The sequence below is a fragment of the Rana temporaria genome, chromosome 8 (genome assembly GCF_905171775.1).
Source record: "Rana temporaria chromosome 8, aRanTem1.1, whole genome shotgun sequence".
Classification (NCBI taxonomy): domain Eukaryota; kingdom Metazoa; phylum Chordata; class Amphibia; order Anura; family Ranidae; genus Rana; species Rana temporaria.
In genome coordinates, this window is record NC_053496.1 from 61,725,557 (window position 1) to 61,747,372 (window position 21,816).

The 21,816-nt window shown below is 44.7% G+C and overlaps 1 protein-coding gene across 4 annotated transcripts in view; it reads right to left on the minus strand.

Moving 5' to 3' along the window:
* Positions 1-5,006: 5,006 nt before the first annotated feature.
* Positions 5,007-21,816, minus strand: part of SLF2 (SMC5-SMC6 complex localization factor 2) — a 99,996-nt gene continuing 83,186 nt past the window's right edge. For all 4 annotated transcript variants that reach the window (XM_040361895.1, XM_040361894.1, XM_040361897.1 and 1 more), the window contains exons 17-20: positions 10,323-10,400; positions 9,168-9,254; positions 8,205-8,273; positions 5,007-6,396 (exon numbers count right to left, since the gene is read on the minus strand). In XM_040361895.1, coding sequence (XP_040217829.1) covers positions 6,286-6,396; positions 8,205-8,273; positions 9,168-9,254; positions 10,323-10,400 — 345 coding nt within the window. In that variant the 3' untranslated portion in view covers positions 5,007-6,285. The remainder of the gene's footprint in view (positions 6,397-8,204; positions 8,274-9,167; positions 9,255-10,322; positions 10,401-21,816) is intronic.

Below are 21,816 nucleotides of genomic sequence, written 5' to 3' on the forward strand. Positions count from 1 at the left end.
GCCTCAAAAGTGATGTGGCAGCTTTATGGAATTTCCTCCCATGTGGATTGTATGTGTGTGCGCGCGTGCGCAAGGCTTAGACCTTCTGACAAGTTTTTGTTGCTGTTGTCCCCGCTGGAAAGATTCTCTAATTGTCATGGTGAAATTTTTACGAGTTTTCACCAGAGCAGGAGATGTGGCTAAATGTCTTGCCTGCTTGCTGTGGCTTAATAATTTAAGGACCGAGCCTCTTTCTGTGATTTGTTGTTTACAAGTTAAAAAAATATATTTTTTTGCTAGAAAAATATTTCGAACCCCCAAAAACGTTATAAAAAAAAAACCCTAACACCCTAGAGAAAAAATGGCGGTCGTTCCAATACTTTATCACACCGTATTTGCTCAGCAGTCTTACAAGCGCACTTTTTTGGAAGAAAATACAGTAAAGTTAGCCCAACTTTTTTTTAATATTGTTAAAGATAATGTTATGCCGAGTGTTATACCCAACATGTCACGCTTTAAAATTGCGCCCGCTCGTGGAATGGCAACCAACTTTTACTCTTAAAAATCTCTATAGGGGAGGTTTAAAAATTCTACAGGTTGCATGTTTTGAGTTACAGAGGAGGTCTAGGGCTAGAATCATTGCTCTCGCTCTACCGATCGCGGCGATACCTCACATGTGTGGTTTAAACACAGTTTGCATATGTGGGGGCTGCTCATGTATGCATTCGCTTCAAAAAGACCTCAAATCTCATATTTACACTAAAATGCAATAAAAAAATAAAATTGTCATTTGAAGAAGAAAAATGTCCCTCAAGAGCTATGGGCGGAAGTGACGTTTTCATAGTATGGAGACGGGTGGGGCCATCAAAGATATCCTTCTTCAAACCGCAGAGGTATATCGGTGTGCGGCGATCTGGAAGTGGTTAAGATAGGAATTCCCTTCTTTCCTTTAAAGGGAGATGTGTTCAGGAACAATAGGGAAATGGGGCAAACAGCAAAAATAATCTGATGGGGACTTTAACCCTTCCCTAATCTATCCAAAAAACATCTGCAACAAAAAGGATCATTATCTCGGACTAGAGAAATGCCTTACTTTGATAGAAAATTGGATGACGAAGAGTTATCTTAAACTCAACGGTTCGAAAACAGAACTTCTCCTGTTTCACACCAATCGAAAGAATCATCCCGCAACATGGACACCCCCGCCCATTCTGGGTAAAACCATCACCCCTAGCACCAAAGTCAAAAGTCTCTGAGTAATTTTCAACACCTACATGACAATGGATGCACAAATAGGGTCAGTAGTCAGCAGATCACACCATCTGCTGCACCTACTACGCAGACTCACTCCCTTTATCCCAAAAGAAGACATAGCAGTCGTGGTGGGAACAATTATCAATTCCAGACTTGACTATGCAAATGCCCTCTATCTCGGACTCCCTAAATACCAAATCACTCGTCTGCAAGTCGTTCAAAATACGACCGCTCGACTTGTGACTGGGAAAAAACCATGGGAATCAATCTCACCTTCACTGAGATCCCTTCATTGGTTGCCAGTAAAAGACAGAATCACTTTCAAGGCACTCTAACGCATAAGTGTGTTCAAGGAAATGCCCCCCAATATCTATGCGAAAAACGAAAAGCTCACAACCCCAATCGCGTTCGGCAATCCACCAACCAAAATCTACTCCAGATACCCAAAGCCAGATACAAGACCAAAGGAGAACGAAGATTTGCAGTCCAAGGACCTAGACTATGGAACGCTCTACCAACCAGCATCTGACTGGAGGTAAACTACTTGGCCTTCAGAAGAAAAATCAAAACCCATTTCTTCTGAGGGCAAAAAGTTTACTCAGGGAATGGATACTAAGCGCTCAGAGGCGATTCAGTTTGCATGTGTTGCGCTATATAAGTTTCTCACTCACTCACAACGGTTTTGGCTAGATATACAGTGTCTCACAAAAGTGAGTACACCCCAATTTTTAATTAATAGAATAATAAAACAAAAACATGGTACTTTTATATAAATTTTATATAAAATAACCAATATACAAACATATGACAGACAGCAGAATTCTTATAACAAAGCTTAATTTTAAATATACAAACAGAAAAAAAATATACAAACAAAAAGATGGTCCTTCCAGAGCTTATACAAAGTCTACAATCTAGAAAATCGTAAAGTGGTTAAGCAGAAAAAAACAAAAAACATTAAGATGTGATTTTTCTGAATTATGAAGTATGTTCCATCTGTGGTGTATATATATATATATATATATATATATATATATATATATATATATATATATATATATATATATATATATATATATATATATATATATATATATATATATATATATATATATATATATATAAAGCTCCATACATACTTTACAATTTGAAACGTTCGATTGTGTGGCACATCGGCACAAAACTTGCAATGCGAGTTTGGATGTTATACATTGTAAACGCCACCCCATATGTGGTACGATTTTGCCACGATTGTCGTGCCACAGAATTGAGCTGCAATCGTTATTAAACGGTCACTATGTGACATTTTATTTGTTTCTATGCACTGCAGTGGTTGACAGAAACACAGACAGGAACAAAAGTGCAAGTGAACTGCGGGACAGAAAACTGTAGACATGTTGTAAGATTTCCTGCACCACAGCCCAAAAGACTGCATTTAAGATTAAACAGGACACATAAAAAAATGTTTTGTATGGTCTTGCAGAGATCTGTGTTTTTCTAGTGCCGAAAAACTCAGATCTCTGCACATATGTTAACATTCCCTAGTCTAACTGGCGTTCCTAGGCTGCTGGCAGTTCATATTATCTAGCTACGTACACAGAATGACAGTGGAAGGACTACCACAAGTGTGAATGATGAATACACCTGCTCTGGTGACACAGTGGTGTGAAAACATACAAGAGCTTTTATAAAACTTTCAGGCCATTTCTGTGATTTATTGTATCACAAATGTAGCCATTATTTCAAAAAAATGTAATTTAAGTTTCATAAAAACCTTTCTGGAAAATATGTGAGAGACACCTGACTTTCCTGAGTGAAGCTGGGTACACACTTTGAGAAAATATAAGAAAAAATTCTGTATGATGCACGATCGTTCGATTTTCTTATTGTGTGTACACAACTTTCAACATCCGATTCACACTTAGACAAACTAAAATTCCAACACACTCGAAATTTTCTCTCATACGTGAACAGAACTAAAGATTTATGTTTAATGTATACTGTTTTCATACGAAAATATTCAGATACGAAAGGCTGTGCATGATCAGAAACAAAAAAAGCCTTTGTCGTATGAGAATTTTTTTATACATTTCCATCTTTGGTTTCGACTTGCTCTGAAGCATCAACGAAAACCGGACAATCATTCACCCAATTTTCTTATAGTGTGAACCCACCTTAAGTTCTATAAAATGTCTCCCAACCCGGGCCAGTATTAGTGCCTCAAAAGCTACTTTTTGGCCACAATACAACAAACCTCCCTTTCTTTGTGTAAGATTGTGACAGGATGTCACCACCTGTCCACTTAATCCAATGAAAACACTTATTTACCACACACACATACATACATACATACATACACAAAAAAAATAAAAGGCCAATTGATTAAATGGCAGCAGTGCAGAGTGAGCGACCCTTGTGGTCAGTGTGGCAGATGCTCAATGTAATAACTACAGTGATTTTTCGTTTTCACAGTGGTTCTTCGGGTAGGAGATATGCATACTTATATTGGTCCAAGTTGGACCAATGGAAGTATACAATTAAGATCACATACACAAGCTCTACCACAATGTTGGAAAATATATGAGCCGAGTGTCAGTGCTCAAGCTGTCACATCCAATGCAAATCCATAATGTCAAGGAGCCGGCAATACGAACAAATCTCGCCATTCAATTTTATTAAAGCACTACCGCAGTTGCAACATCGTAAAATGCTGTAGTGCTTTAATAAAATTGAATGTCGAGAAGCATTCGTGTTGCTGGCTCCTTGACTTTATGGATTTGCCAAATGGATTATAGTTTGGAAACACTCTCTAAGCAGTATTAAACCAAAGACCAAAATGTCTTCTATATTGCAGCTTACCAATCATTAGATGTGGTGGCTGCATCAGTTTTATTTTCTTTGGCTCTTTTCCCTCTGTTTTCATCTGGTGATCTGCCCTGTAACACACCCCCTGTATTAGTGAGACAACTCCGTAGGAATGAGCACAGAAGGCAAAGCAGACAGCAGTGTTGTCAGTCTGGGAGGGTAGTGTTAAAGTGGTTGTACAACCACTTTTACCTACAGGTAAGCCTATATTAATAAGGCTTACCTGTAGGTGCTGGAAATATCTCCTAAACCTCCACAGTTTAGGAGATATTTACAATAAAGTCGTGCACTGTCTACGGCGCGTACGCACTTTAGAAGGGGCAGATCGTGCCGTTTCTAAAGGGGTCATGCCGTCATTGACAGCTCCCGCGCGCATGTGTGGGAGTGACATTACGCGACTCCAGCCAGGCACAGAGTCAGAGTTTGCGGCCTCAGGAGGAAGAGGGGTGAAGATGGACACTCGCTGCCAGTGGGGACATCGCAGGCTTTGGTTTCAGGCGATTGACACATAATGGGCCACTATGCGATGCATCACTATGCCCATTATGCTTTACCTTTGCAGGGAAGAAAAGAGGAAGTAAAACCCATCCGAGTTTACTTCCTTTTTAAATGTATTTAATGTACTTTAAATACTAACAAAGTAAAACCAAAGTCCATCTCAGCAAAGTGTTTTTTTTTCACTTTGCAATAAAGGTTTTGCATGAATAAAAGCGGACCATTTTAATCACCCCTGCCAGTGTTAAGTGGTTTGTCTTACCCAATTAAACAGATACATTCTGCTGTAGAGCTTGACCTTGTGAAAAAAAACAAACACAACAGACCAGATCACTAGAAAAAAAACAAAAAAAGCCTAAAAAAGGCCGCTAAAGACATCACATCTAAGAATTGGTAGGCTGCAATATAACAGATTTTTGCTTTTGGGTTTAATACTGCTTCAACTCTTCCATAATCCTATTAAAACAAAGAACTAAATTTTTCCCCATACACTTTCAGCACAAAAAAAGTTTCTATTTACCTAGAAAAATAAACTTTGGAATTAAATTCACTTTCAGCAGTTTCCACCGTTGTAATTTACCTCTATGAAGCGATAGCAGGATTCTGAGTGTTTTAATACATAAATGTGAACTTCCTAAGTGAAGTTAGGAGGGGGTGGGTGGGTCCAAGAGCTAACTGCCCTATCAAAACGGAACAGTGGCCTGGTTAAGCAGCCAAGAGCTTATGAGCCCAAGACGGCATAAACTAGGAAGCAGCTTTTAGCATGCCCCTGATTTTGGGAACCTCTATAACTTTGAACACTACATGCAGGTTGAGGTGGTGGCTCTACAATGGATCCAGCTACAGGTTTGCTTTAAGGGTCACTTTCAAGATTATTTTTTCAAAAAGAATGAAAACGTAAAGGCTGCGTTACTTAAAGTTCGTATTACCAACTGTGCAATAGTTAGTTCATTTTAACTGCTATGAGTGCTTTTCTGCAAATATGGTTCATGCACCTGTGTTTGAGCAGTTCTTAGAATGTTATATTCCATATTAGTATATTGGATAGGACTAAGGCTTCTTAGAGTAAATGAATTATAAGGTTACATTCACACAGGCTGTTTGGTCCAATACAATGGCTGCCATCCCTGCTGCTGTTTTGGCCACCTGTGAGCGACTAGCAGCGGCCACTGAGAATATATACTTTAATGACAGTTTGGCAGCAGCCCCAACTATCCGTGGCTGTTCACACAGCTAGTGATCACCACAGGTAATCGTTGGCTGAGTGAACAGCCGACTCGTCATTAAGTGTACGGGGCTAGACGGCCGCAGCTAGCCGCCTACAGGTGGCAAGAACAGCAGCAGGAATCAGCAGATTCTTGACACTGCTAATTATGCCAGCCCAAATCGCTTGTTTGAGTGTAGCCTTAAACATTCATATGAAAGCACAAGAAAGCAAATATTACAGCTGAAATCTGATTGCCATGGGAATTATTGCCACTTTTAAAACTCTATTAATGCAACGCCAATTCCTACTTTTAATTCCCTCTAGTTGGTTCGTTACCTCATTGATGCACTATGCTGCTTTGTTATTGTATAACTCCTTCATATAATGCCTATAGTAATAATTGAAGACATATATACAGTTAAACTGAGCATGGACAACCCAGTTAGATTCCGAGATATAAGAAAAAAAGTGCTTTATGCCTCATTTTATTCTGACATGTTTATCTGTTCCTCCAGGGAAGCTTCATCAACACTTTCCTGTGAACTTGAAAGGCTTGAGCTTTCACGCGCTGGCTTCCAATATTCATGAAGTTTCCCCTGTATTGAGGCAAAGCATATAGTTAGAAGGAAACATAGTAATATAAATGAACCAAACAGTGACCTTTAACCACTTGCCGTCGCTGCACCGCCGAAATACGTCCACAAGGTGGCTCTCCTAGGCGAGACCACGTAAATGGACGTCCTGCCTATTAGCCGCCACTAGGGGCGCACGCGCGCAGCCGGAGGCGAGCGCGCGCCCCCCGCTCGCCCCCGACTCCCGTGCGTGTGCCCGGCGGGCGCGATCGCCGCCGGGCACACGCGATCGCTCGGTACAGAGCGGGGAACGGGAGCTGTGTGTGTAAACACACAGCTCTCGTTCCTGTCAGCAGGGGAAATGCTTATTTTCTGTTCATACAATGTATGAACAGAAGACCAGTGTTTCCCCTAGTGAGGCCACCCCCCCCCCACAGTAAGAACACACAAGGGACATACTTAACCCCTTCCCCGCCCCCTAGTGTTAACCCCTTCACTGCCAGTGGCATTTTTATAGTAATCTAATGCATTTTTATAGCACTGATCGCTATAAAAATGCCAATGGTCCCAAAAATGTGTCAAAAATGTCCGAAGTGTCCGCCATACTGTCGCAATACCGAAAAAAAAATCGCTGATCGCCGCCATTACTAGTAAAAAAAATATTAATAAAAATGCCATAAAAATACCCCCTATTTTGTAAACGCTATAACTTTTGCGCAAACCAATCAATAAACGCTTATTGCGATTTTTTTTAACGAAAAATATGTAGAAGAATACGTATCGGCCTAAACTGAGGAAACAAAATGTTTTTCTATATATTTTTGGGGGATATTTATTACAGCAAAAAGTAAAAAATATTCATTTTTTTCAAAATTGTCGTTCTATTTTTGTTTATAGCGCAAAAAATAAAAAACGCAGAGGTGATCAAATACCACCAAAAGAAAGCTCTATTTGTGGGAAAAAAAGGACGCCAATTTTGTTTGGGAGCCACGTCGCACGACCGCGCAATTGTCTGTTAAAGCGACGCAGTCCCGAATCGCAAAAAGTACTCTGGTCTTTGGGCAGCAATATGGTCCGGGGGGTAAGTGGTTAAAAGAGGTTGTACAGCTTTGGGTTTTTTCACCTTAATGCATGCCAAGTGTTCGATACAGTTCCGCACACACGGCTAATGTGTAAGGTAAAGTCTACAGGATTGGAAATATCAGTTTGTAAATTGATAGAAAACTGGCTGAAAGACAGAATTCAGAGAGTAGTGGTTAATGATTCTTACTCTGAATGGTCCAAGGTTATCAGTGGTGTACCCCAAGGTTCGCCACTGGATCCGATATCGCCGTTTTACTAACCTGACAGCTTATTATTCTAAATAGGAAAACGTAATTTTGATGCAAATATCAAAGATTCTAACTACCAGCAAGAATAAGTCATAACATTTAAAGAGCACCTGTCATTTCAGATCCATCATGGCAGCACCTGTTAGTGGGCATTCACTCCCCTGCTGCTGCCACATACCTCACCTTGTTGTGTCACTGTCGCATCACCAGCCATCCCATTAAAGGGAATGGGACAGTCGGTGAGTCAACAGCGGGTCAGAGGAGGAGCCACTGCGGGACAGAGATGACAGTTGCTCTTGAAAAATTAGGATTTAAAAATCGACTTGATTTAAATCAAATCCACCCCGCGATGCGGGAACCGAAACTGGAAACGCGCCGGTTCCTGCATCACATATGTGTGAACCCAGACTTAAAAGTAAATTCCACAACCAATTTCTCCCGATAAAGTAATTATCAAGTCTGTAATAGAAAAAAGAATAAAAAATCTGACATGCACTGTACCTGACTTGGTCGAGAGTAAAGTAGTAGTTCTTGCCATCTGCCATGTATTCTGGCTACTAGATCTTTTACCTGAAAGAAAACATAGCAAATTTAATGAAACACTTTAGATATACACCATCATCCAACACTATCTGGTTGTGCACCAGCTATTGTTGCCACCTGAATCTCTGCACAGTAATAGTTGCCCTGTGTGTATGGAGTGTAATTTTCATGGTATGTATAAAGTCTCAGACACACGATCAGACTTCCAACTGACTTTTCCATGGATTTTTCTCCTAAGGGCGTTGTCCGTGAACTTGGTATGCATACACACGAACGTAGTGACGTAATAGACTTACGTTTTTTTTCTGCTCTTTACCGCCACCCTTTGGGCAACTTCTGCTATTGTTGTCTGTTATTCAGAATTGGTTCTGAACATGCGTGTTTGTATTTTGGACTTTAGTCCGATGGACTTGTGTACACAGAATCGGATTTGCTCCATCGGACATTTGTTGCCGGAAAGTTTGTCTGTTCTCACAGCGAACATTTGTTCGATGAAAAAGCGAAAAAGTTTGTCCGATGGAGCTTACGCATGGTCGGATTGTCTGCAAAAACTGGTCCGTCTGAGGTTTGTTGTCAAAAAGTCAGATTGCGTGTACAGGCCTCATCTATGACAGCCTGCCAGTGTTAAGACCTGGATCACCGCTGTGCTCTGCCTTCTCTCTGGAGCCTTGGGGGAATTTTCTACGCTTCTATCTACATTTTAAAGTGCAATTGGAAATGGTCTTTTCTATCCTGCTCGCTGTGCTTGTTCTTCCATTTCTGTCTCAGCTTAGTTTTTTCCTGATTATGGTGTGCTGCATGACCCTTGAGAGTTTACAGTACTTGGCAATCAGCATTCATATTTTCCTGGTGACTATATATAAAAAACTGCCTATGGACTTCTAAAATATTGTGGTGACATTCCATCACATATACATGTACCTTTGTTCTGTAGAAAAACCTTGCATCTTCGCGGATATCACTCTTTACGTGCTTCTCCAACTCCGAGCACAATTTCACAAGGTATTTCTGCAAAACAATATATGCAAGTGAATAAAAACACTAGCTGGTAATACAAAAATGACAAACATACCATTTTACAGCGGGTAAAGTATTGAACATATCACCATTTTTCTATGTAAATCTATTTCTAAAAGTGCTATAGACATGAAATGTTCACCACATGTCAGTAACAACCCATGCATTCCATACATACAAAGATACCAAAATAAATAAGATCAGGAATGAAGTCATGTGTAAATTTTTTTTTAATGAAACAGGAAAATATTATGATCTAATACTGCAACCGCTTAAGATAGAATTTAAAGGAGTTGTAAAGGAATTTTTTTTTTTTTTGCCTAAAATTAATGTCTGCAAGGTACACAGACAGAATTGTGTAATGATTCTGTTAAAAACGAGTAAATACCTATTAAAATTTCTTCATCTATATCACCTCCGGCATTCTAGTTTCTGTTCTCTCATTCACTTCCTGGTTTGCATCGCTCGATCATATAAGAACTAAATTTCCCAGTATGAATTGCGGCACGCCCAGTAATTCACACCTCCTTGAAGTCTAACACGTAGAGAGCGTCCTGCCACACAGAAGTAGTTCCCAGGAGGGGGAGAGCACGTTACTGACCACCGCAGTAAAGCCTCCCATCACGGTGGTCAGTAAAATCAGACAAGCAGGAAGTGAACAGAACAGAGAAGAAATAGAGCAACTTCTGAGCAAAAACTAACAAAAGAGGAATGTCTACAGGTAAAGGATGCTTATTATGAAAAAAAAAAAAAAATTCCTTTACAACCCTTTTAAGTTCTGATGGCAGGGTCTCAAAGACTGGCATCTCTAACCAACAAATACCTTGGTTTGGTTACTGTGGATTATAGATTTCTTGCTTGTCACTTTTGCGTTTTCTATTTCTAAAACCATATCTAACATTGGTCATTTTTTTCATCAATGTATACAATAGTTCATTGCACATGCCTCAAATCCCAATAAATAAAATGAACCATAAGACTAAAGAAATATCCAAGCAGGAAATAAAGTCACTAGTGTTAAAGAAAATGGAGTAGTTTTGCAGAGAAAAATGCACTTACTCTCTGAAAGGAAAGGGGTTCATCTGAGCTGCTTGCATCATTGACCAAATGTAACAGACTGAAAGTCAAATAATATGCCTGAAATAAATAAATCGTGAAAAAATGTAAAATAAGATTTGTATGCCTACTATGAAATCTTTTTCTTAAAGTCCATTGAGGGACAAAGGATTCTAAAATGGTCCATGACTATATACTATAAAAATAGGATAAACTCGTGCTTAGACCACCCAGCGCAGCAGCACCAAACCTAATCTGAACACTGGACCTAATAAATAATCTTATTAAAACAGCTCATCTCTAGTTTTATATGCATAAAAAACAATTCATATATGTGACTGTGCAAAAAAAAAAAAAAAATGTTTTTGGATTGAATCACATTTTGGGCATTTATTTAGTTTTTTATTCATATAGGTGTCTGATCAAGATTTTTTTTGTGGCACTTTGACTATTGAGTATTTGACTGCACATTCACATATATGAAAGTTCAGGGTTATACTGGCACCTAGAGGTGGTTTGAAAAAACAAAAAAAGGGATTTTTAATACAGCTTACCTGTAAAATCCTTTTCTTGGAGTACATCACGGGACACAGAGCAGCATATTCATTACTATGTGGTTATATGGAGTACCTTCAGGTGATGGACACTGGCAATCTCAAACAGGAAGTGCCCCTCCCTATATAACCCCCTCCCATAGGAGGAGTACCTCAGTTTTGTAGCAAGCAGTATGCCTCCCAAAATGGTCCCCATAAGAGGGGTGGGAGCTCTGTGTCCCGTGATGTACTCCAAGAAAAGGATTTTACAGGTAAGCTGTATTAAAAATCCCTTTTTCTTTCTCGTACATCACGGGACACAGAGCAGCATATTCATTACTATGTGGGATGTCCTAAAGCAATGCTTTACTGAGGGGAGGGAGACATCTTCCCAAGACACAAGGATTTAATTCAGAGATACTCTCAAATAATAATAAATCCAACTTAGTTGAGAAAATTAAATTTAAACTTAAATTTTAACTCAAGGGTGCCCCCGATTCTGAGGGTCTTAAATCGCAGCCCGCAGCACTGCCTGCCCAAAGGCTGTATCTGTATTCCTTCTTACGTCCACCTGGTAAAATTTTGTAAACGTGTGGACTGAAGACCAGGTTGCCGCCTTGCATACTTGAGCCATAGTGATCTGATGGTGTGCTGCCCAGGAGGCGCCCATGGCCCTGGTAGAATGGGCCTTTACTGATAACGGAGGAGGCAACCTCTTCAAGCCGTAGGCCTGAATAATTAACTGTTTAATCCATCTCGAAATGGTGGATTTTGCAGCTGCCTGCCCCTTCTTGGGCCCATCTGGCAAAATGACCAACACATCTGTTTTCCGAATCTTCTCTGTAGCTTTAAGATAGGCCTTCATGGCCCGGACAATATCCAAGGTATGCAGCAACCCTTCCTTTCTGGAAGTGGGCTTCGGAAAAAAGGATGGTAATACCAAATCCTGGTTCAGGTGAAAACTGGATATAACCTTTGGTAAAAAGGAAGGATGAGGACGGAGAACCACCCTGTCCTTATGCAGAATAAGATATGGCTCCTTACAAGATAAGGCTGCCAATTCTGACACTCTTCTGGCGGAAACTATGGCGACCAGAAAATACCAACTTCCTTGTTAGTAAAACCAAAGGAACTTCAGCCAACGGCTCAAAAGGTTGTTTCTGTAGAGTTGACAGAACAAGATTCAAGTCCCACGGACAAAGTGGTGACTTAACCGGAGGATTAATACGCAAGACCCCCTGAATGAAGGTCTTAACCAGCGAGTGGGTGGCCAGCGGCCTCTGAAACCACACTGACAAAGCTGAAATCTGTCCCTTGATTGTGCTTAATGCCAGGCCTTTATCCACTCCTAGCTGGAGAAAACTTAATACTCTATCAATGGTATATTTGCGGGAAAGCCATTTCTTGGACTCGCACCAGCCTACATAGGCCCTCCAAACCCTGTAATAAATTACTCTGGAGACTGGCTTTCTAGCCTTAATCAGGGTAGAGATTACTTGTCTAGATAGACCTCTACCCCTAAGAATCAGGGATTCAGCCGCCAGGCCGTCAAATTTAGACGCCGTAATGCAGGGTGGAGGATCGGGCCCTGTGAGAGTAGGTCTGGTCGTAGAGGAAGCGTCCAAGGGTCTCCCACTGACATCTTTAGGATTAGTGAGTACCATGCCCTTCTGGGCCATGCTGGAGCTATCAGAATGACTGGCTTGTGCTCCACCCTGATCCTGCGCAACAGGCGGGGTAGTAACTGAAGCGGGGGGAAGGCATATAGAAGATTGAACTGATGCCAAGGGCAAACTAACGCATCGGTCCCGCAGGCCATAGGGTCCCGAGTCCGGGACATGAACCTGTCTAGCTTCTTGTTGAGCCTTGATGCCATGATATCCACGACCGGCATTCCCCACCTCTGGCAAATTATCTGAAATATTTGCGGATGCAGAGACCATTCCCCTGGCGACAGAGTCTGACGACTCAAAAATTCCGCCTGCAGGTTGTCCACCCCGGGAATGAATATTGCCGATATGCAGGGCACATGATTCTCTGCCCATAGGAAAATTAAGCTCACTTCTCTCTGAGCTGCTTGACTCTTGGTTCCCCCTTGGTGATTTATACATGCCACAGCCGTGGCATTGTCTGATTGTATCCTCACCAGGAACCCCTGTAATTTGGAGGTCCAAGCCTTGAGGGCTAGCCGAGCAGCTCTGAGCTCCAAGATATTGATGGGCAATTGACTCTCCTCCTGTGCCCAAGTACCTTGGCGGGTGCAACCATCCAAGATCGCTCCCCAGCCCTTCAGGCTGGCATCTGTGGTCACTATCTTCCAGGTCACGGGGCTGAAAGATTTTCCCTTCAGTAGATTCTGAGGGTCTAACCACCAACACAGACTCTGCCGGACTCTTGATGAGAGTGGCAAAGGAAATTCCAAGGCCTGTGGCCTTTTGCTCCATGCTGACAGAATGGCTGCCTGCAGGACGCGAGTGTGGCTTTGAGCGTATGGTACCGCTTCGAAGGTGGCAACTAGCTTGCCTAGTAATCGCATGCATAGGCGAATCGTTGGTTCTCTCTTGCTTAGAACCAAATGCATCAATTCTTTGATAGCCTCGACCTTTATTCGAGGCAGGAACACCCTTTGCTGTTCCGTGTCCAATGACATGCCGAGATATTCCAACCTCTTTGTGGGTTGGAAAGCTGATTTTTCTCGGTTTAGGACCCAGCCGAACCTTTCTAGGTATCGAACCGTGAGAGCCACTGCTCGTTCCAGGCCAGGAGACGAGTGATCTATGATTAGAAGGTCGTCCAGGTATGCTAGGACAGTGATCCCCTGGATTCTTAGGTTGGCTAGAATTGGAGCTAGGACCTTGGTGAATACTCGAGGAGCCGTAGCCAACCCGAAAGGGAGTGCCACAAATTGAAAATGACGCCGAGCCACCGTGAAGCGTAGAAACCTTTGATGTGGCTGAAAAATTGGCACATGAAGGTACGCATCCTTTATGTCTATGGATGCCAGAAAGTCGTTTTTCTGGAGTGCGGCGGCTGCCGATCGTACGGATTCCATCCGGAATGAGCGTACTTTTAAGTACGCATTTAATCCCTTTAAGTCCAAGATTGGCCTGACATCGCCGTTGGGCTTTGGGATGATGAACAGATTGGAGTAGAACCCTAGCCCCTGTTCCTGGGCTGGTACTTCTACTATCACTCCTTGGTAAAGCAAATGATTTAATGCCGCCATTAAGGCGGCCTTCTTTGTCGGCTCGACTGGCACTCTCGACTCCTGATAATGAGGTGGAGGGATTCTTAGAAATTCTAATTTGTAGCCTGTGGCCACGGAAGACCGGACCCACTTGTCGGGAATGTCGGTCTCCCAAATTTCCGAAAAAAGACGCAGCCTTCCCCCCACCTTCGTGGGTGGGGGCGTCCCTTCATGAGGCAGACTTAGGGGCTGTCTTTGCTGGCTTACGATACCACTGCTTCTTGCCCCCAAAAGCTTGTCCCTGTGGCTTATTGTTAAAGTATGATCTCGCAGGAGGCCGTCGATACTGCCTGGAATTGGCGGGCCCCTGAGCAGGGGGAAGCTGCCGTTTGAACGCAGGTCCCCAGGCCTTCTTTTTGACTGGTACAAGGGTACTTTTGCCACTTGAAATAGTCTGAATGTATTTATCCAGATCTTCTCCGAAGAGTCGTTCTCCATGGAAGGGAAACCCTGCCAGAAGCTTTTTGCATGGGGGCTCAGCCTCCCAGTTCTTTAACCATAAGAGCCTTCTCATATGTACTAAAAATAGTGACAGACGAGACGCTTGCTGGATGGAATCCTTTATAGCATCCACCGCGAAGCACATGGCTCTAGGAATATCAGATAATTCTTCCGCCTGCTGGGCCGGAATAACCTTAAGCATTTGTCTTGTCTGGTCTGTTAGTGCCTGACAAACTCCAATAGCAGCCACAGCTGGCTGTATTACTGCACCTGCCGTAGTAAAGGATGCTTTTAAAAGTGTCTCCAATCGCTTATCAACCGGTTCTTTAAACCCCTGTATGTTTTCTACCGGGCAAGTCAAGGACTTATTTACACAGGAGATGGCGGCATCCACCACTGGGAGTGCCCACTTTTTGGCAAATTTTTCTTCCATAGGATAGACGACGGAAAATCTTTTAGGTGGTAAAAAGATTCTGTCTGGTCGTGCCCAATCCTGGAAGATTACTTCCTCTAAAAGAGGATGGACTGGAAAAACAGCGCTACTCCGAGTCGTTTTCAAAGAGCCTAAAGATGATACGGCCGGACCCTGAGGTTCCGGCAAAGGCAAATTAAACGCCAAGTGGACCATGTCTGTCAGGGAATGAACCCAGAAGCTTTCCGCTTGGGAGGCCGAGCAAGGCTCTTCATTAGCCGAACCCTCAACCTCTGAACCAATTTGGTCCCGGTCCAAATGATCCTCCTGCAACTCAAATCCCCCCGGGGAGAGAACCTCAGCATCTGAGGGTCCACACTCAGGCGACGGAGACCTAGTCCGCTTTTTACCCAGTGTAGATTTGGCTATCATAGCCGCCAATCTTTTCTCTAGCCCCTCCAAGGAGGTGGCTAGCATACTCTCTGTGATAAACACAGGGTTGGGTGGATCTGATGTAGCCTCAGCACCAGATCTCCCTAATGGCTCAACCAAGGTGCCCAATGGTGTATTAACCTGTGGGGAGAGTACCGGCATAGGCCGACCTGAACCGTCAGAATCTGAGGGGGAGCCCCTTTCTTTTGTACCCCCTGATCCTGAACCTTTGGAAGCCATGGTACAATACCGAGGTACCCCTGCTTACAACCTTTGATTGTTGTAGCTAGGAGAAAGAATAGTACGGTTTAGGGAACGGTAGTAACAACTAACGTCCAAAACCCAAAACGGGAAGACCAGTATGTTTCCAATCTTTTTTTTTTTTTTTTTTTTATGAAAACATGCTGTCTTCCCTCAAAAAATTGCAAGTATCCATCTGCTGTATACGGATTTTTTTTTTTTTTTTTAGGCTAGTAACCACACAGCTAGTTCTGTTCACCAGAACTGCAATACTTCCTTGCGCCACTGGGTGCCCTCAGCCGCTCTGCGTCCTTCTCCTTCAAGCTCAGAAAGCAACTGAGCTACACAGCATAGATGAAGGTCCGCCCCCTCCTTTTATGAGACTAGATGTCCCGCCCCCCTTTCTCCACAACGGCGCGAATCATCACCCTGCGCCTATATTACAGGGCGCGCGCCCGTGTTGCGGAGGATGGGGGCCACGCCGGAAGCGTTACTGACATGCTGGAGGACGAGCACCGCATGGCACCCGGACAGGTAAGGCCTCAGGTGAGTCACTGACCCCCCAGTCCTGGGAAAGCATAGCCAACACATAGCTCCTTTCCCAACCCAGCGCCCAGCAGACAATTACAATGCAACACATATTTTAGGAAGATCACACATGGGAGCCCATACATAGACCATCCTGTCTCTTTGATAGACATAGTGGCCCAAAACTGCCAATGCAAGAGCATACTCAGGCACATCCCCCAAAGATCCCCCTAGAGAGCCTGCCGACGAACCAAGTCCCGCAGGCCCCCCTTCACTTACCTGCTCCATGCCGCAGGACTTTGCACAGCATGAGGTCCAATCTTCCCCCATCTCCGTGGGGCGTCTAGACCTTCAGGCCCTGGGTTCCTATGAAGGATCCACTGTCCTGGGCCCATATAGCACCCTGGCAACAGAAACATTAGGCCCCCAAAGGTTTCTAAGTTCTGGGCCCAGAGTCCAGCTCTCTGTGACAGAAAGCATTATGGGCTATACCCCAATGGTTTGGGGTCCGGTTGCTGACCACTTTAGCACTGAGGCCTTTGGACAGAACCGGTTAGCCCACCTTAATCCCAAGGATGTGGAGGCAAGCTAAACCATGACCAACACCTAAGACACTGGCGTAAAAACTGAGGTACTCCTCCTATGGGAGGGGGTTATATAGGGAGGGGCACTTCCTGTTTGAGATTGCCAGTGTCCATCACCTGAAGGTACTCCATATAACCACATAGTAATGAATATGCTGCTCTGTGTCCCGTGATGTACGAGAAAGAAACAAACGTTAAGCTAGGACCTGTAAAATCCCCCATCTCCAACAGCCATGCCCGGGTTTAGTGAGCAATACCAGAGGGGCAGGACCCCAAGGTTTTTGTGCTCACCATAAAAATCTCTGCGTTCAATTTAGGACACAGCCATATCTTTAGATGTTGACCAACAGGTTATTATGACACCTGCAGGAGTAGGATGCTAGGTGTATATATTATATATAAATAAAACACACACACACGCCGGTGGCTACTAAGCCACTAAATCTGCAACACACAGCTCAGTTAGTAGCCAACAGCAAATAGAGACAACAAATAACTCAAGATAGCAGATGTCCTTCAATGATTGCAGAGAAAATAGGATTTTTGTACTTACTGTAAAATCCTTTTCTCTGAAGTCCATGGACGGACACAGCTGCCATATATTCTTGACTGTAGGGTTATGTTCCGTCTATCAGGAGAGGACTAGGAAGACATGTTAATGGTTAAAACATGTAATCTTTAGCAAAGCTATACAGCCCTGCCCAGGGGGCGGTCCCTCTGGTCATAACCACTCTCATTGCAGGGAGCAGCTTAGTTCGTCAAAAGCAGTACAAACCTAAAAAGGAGGGGTGGGTGCTGTGTCCGTCTATGGACTTCAGAGAAAATAATTTTACGGTGAGTACAAAAATAATATTTTCTCTTGTCCATGGACGGACACAGCCTCCATATATTCTTGACTGTAGGGATGTCCCCAAACAGTGTCAGAAAAACAAGGGGTGGGAACAGCAATCAAAAGTCAAACTTGGCCCCAACGCACCAATGCTCCTCAAGGGAGGAGTTGCAACCTTTAAAATAGCCGCCTGCAAAACTTTGCAGCGGAAGCAAGCATCCGAAGATGCACTAACGTCAACTTAGTAAAGGTGTGAACGGACGACCAGGTGGCCACCTTGCACACCTGTGAAACAGACGATTGATGTCGGAAAGCCCAGGAAGCACCAATTGCCCTGGTCAAATACACTGTGACAGGAAAGGGAGGCGCCCGTCCTTTGAGGGCATAAGCCTGAATCACAATCTGTCTGATCCATCGTGAAATGGTGTCTGACGAGACCGTCAGGCCTTTCTTTGGACCAGACACCGATACAAACAGTGAGTCTGAACTCCGAAACTGAGCTTTAACAGACAGATACATTCCCTAGACGTGGTAGGCGCTCTGCGGGTGTAACACAGCCTCCTTGGGATGCGACGGCCAAGGACACAAAGATGGTAGTACAATGTCCTCATTCAGATGAAAAGCCAATACCACCTTCGGTAAGATAGCGCAGGGGGCTAATACTCCTTTGCAGCAGTCCGATTGCCTGTGTCCCAAGGGTTGCAGGTTCGATCCCGGCGGGGTCCACTCAGCCTTTTATCCTTCCGAGGTCGGTAAAATGAGTACCATTGAGTTGGGTATTAATGACAACCATTATCAGCGCTTAGACACAGCGGCAACGCTGTAATTGGCGCTATATAAGTGTAAACATTATTATTATTATTCGGAAGAAACGAAGGCTGCGGGCGCAGCACCGCTTTATCCCTATGGAAGACCAAGTAGGGGGGACTTGCAAGACAAGGCCGCCAACTCAGAAACCCTCCTGACAGATGTAATGGCCACTAGAAAGGCAACTTTCTGGGAGAGCGTCAGGAGAGGAACCTCTCTGATGTTCTCAAATGGGGGTTCCTGAAGTGCCAAGAGCACCAGATTCAAATCCCACGGAGGTAGTGTTGGTCTAACCGGAGGAGCCACATGCCGAACACCTTGAACAAAAGTGCTCACTAGTGAGTGAGTCGCCAAGGGTCACTGAAAGAAAACAGCCAAGGCTGAAATCTGCCCCTTAATGGTGCCTAAGGCAAGTTTCTGATCCACGCTGCAAAAACAGCAGGATCCTAGAAACTAGGGTTGTCCCGATACCGATACCAGTATCGGTATCGGTATCGGTACCGAGTATTTGCGCTAGTACTCGTACTCGTGCAAATACTCCCGATACCAAAATAGAATACTTTTTTTTTTGTGACATCGAACGGTGCATAGAGGCAGGGCCGGATTAACCGTGGGGCTGATGGAGCTGCAGCTCCAGGCCCCCATCATAATATAGGCCCAAACTTAATTCTCTCACCAGGGCCCGGCGGCCGTCCGACGACCGCTATATAATAAATCCACACGTCCAGGCAGCTGCAGTGCCATTGGATGGCACTGATAGGTGGCACTGGCATTGATTGAATGGCACTCATGAATGGATGGCACTGATAGGTGGCACTGGCATTGATTGGGTGGCACTGATGAGATGCACTAATAAGCTGCCTCCCTGCACTGATGCACTAATGGGCACTGATAGGTGGCACTGGCTAGCTGCACTTTTGGGCACTGGCACCAATGAGCTGCACTGATAGGTGGCACTGGCAGTGATCACTCCTTCAATGATATGTCGTTTTCCAGTACCGTATGCTAAAAAAACAGCCCCACACCAGATGTACCAGTTCTTCATAATTCTAAAGAAAATATCCTTAGTCTGTATTGTGGTTTGAAAACGGTCACATGACATTTAAAAAAAGTATCGGAATTCGGTATCGGTGACTACTTGAAAAAAGTATTGGTACTTGTACTCGGTCCTAAAAAAGTGGTATCGGGACAACCCTACTAGAAACTGAATATGTACGTGGGTGCCACCCCATCTCTTCACACAGAGCTATAAGCCTTCCACGTGCGATGATAGATCTTCTGAGAAGACTTCTGTGCCCTCAGCATGGTAGAAATTACCGAATCCGGCAGGGCTCTGTCCTTCAGCACCTGGCTTTCAACAGCCATGCCGTTAAAGCCAGCGACTGTAAAGCAGGATGAAGAATGGGACCTTGTGACAGAAGGTCTGCTCGCATCGGCAGACGGAGCATCTGCCACTAGTCTTACCAGGTCGGCTTACCAGGGATGCCAAGGCCAATCTGGAGCAATAAGGATCATCGGGATCCCCTCTGTCTCCGCTCTGTGAAGCAGACAAGGAAGCCGTTTCAGCATAAATCAGCGGATACTGTCCCCATCAGCGGATGTCTTGTCCTCCCAAGGATCTATTGACCTGGCCACGAATCTCAACACCTTGTGATTGAATCGAGAAGCCAGGAGATCAACATCCGGGTGTAACGATCATTCTCCTTGGTCCAGCATCTGGCGACTGAGGTAGTCCGCTTGCCAATTTTCTACGCCCGGAATGTATACCGCCGATAGAGCCGGTACGCTCCTCTCTGCCCACCGCAAGATGAGAGCGACCTCTGATGCTGCCGCCGCGCTTCTTGTTCCTCCCTGATGGTTGACATACGCCACCGCTGTGGCGTTGTTCGACTGGATCCTGATCGGACGCCCCTGTAGCCTCTGACCATGTGGAGAGGCACAGCCTGATCGCCCAGAGTTCCAGTACACTGATCGGCAGGCAAGATTCCTCCTGCATCCTGTGTCGACTGAACACCCCAAACTCCCCCCCAACCGGTCAGGCTGGCGTCCGTCGTGATCACTGTTCAGTGAAGGGGGAGGAACTTCTTTCCGGACTGAAGAGCCAGAGAGCTCAACCACCAGACCAGGGAAGCCCTGACCTGTTGGCTCATCCAGATTTGACCATCTGGGGACAACGGGGATCTGTCCCTCGAGTGTGGAATTGAGCATACGGTACCGCCTCGAAAGAGGCTACCATTAGACCCAAGACTTGCATGCAAAAGCGGAGCGGCGACCATTTGGGGGATGTCAAGAGCTTCACTGCTGTCTGAAGATTCTGCAAAGATCTCCGAAACTGAGCCATAGCAGACAGGTACACCTGCAAAGTGCGTACCACGTCTAAAGTATGAAACGCAACCCTCCTAGGATGCGCCAGCCGAGGACATAAGCATGGAAGAACAATGTCCTCATTCAGGTGAAAGGCCGAAACCACCTTCGGAAGAAAGGAAGGTCGCGGGCACAACACAGCCTTATCCTCACGGAGGATCAAGTATGGCGACTTGCAAGACAAGGACGCCAACTCAGAAACTCTTCTGACAGAAGTAATGGCCACCAAATAAAGGCCACCTTTTGAGATAGTGTCAAGAGAGGAAACACTGATGTTTCCAAAGGGAGGTTCCTGAAGAACCGAGAGCACCAGAGTCAAAACCAATAGGGCAAGAGGAGGTTCAAGAGGGGGAAGTATATGACAAACCCCCTGTACAAAGATACCCACCAGAGAATGGGCCACCAAAGGCCGCTGAAAGAACCCAGCCAAGGCTGAAATCTGTCCCTTAAAGGTGCTTAAAAGTCTCTGATCTACTCCACGCTGTAAAAACAGCAGGACCCTGGAAAACGAATACGTCCGTGGACGCTACCCCATCTCTTCGCACAAAGATGTAGGCCTTCCAGGTACGATGGTAGCTCTTCCTGGAAGACAACTTCCACGCCCTCAGCAAGGTTGAGATGACAGAGTCGGAAAGACCCCGGTCCCTTAACACCTGGCTTTCAATAGCCATGACGTTAAAGCCAGCGACTGTAAAGCAGAATGAAGTATAAGACCTTGAGACAGAAGGTCCTCCCGCATTGACAGCCGCCAGGGCACATCCGCCACCAGGCGCCCGAGATCGGCGCACCAAGGACGTCGAGGCCAATCTGGATCGATTAGAATCATCGGGATCCCCTCGGCCTCCACTCTGCTGAGCAGCCGAGGAAGCAACTTCAATGGGGGAAAGGCATAAAGTAGCCGACACTGACCACACAGGGCCACTAACGCGTCTGCTCAGGGATCTCTTGACCTGGACACGAACTTCGACACCTTGCAGTTGAGACGAGAGGCCAGGAGATCCACGTCCGGTGTGTCCCACCACCTGCAAGTGAGTTAAAAACACCTCCGGATGCAATGACCATTCCCCCTGGTCCAGCATC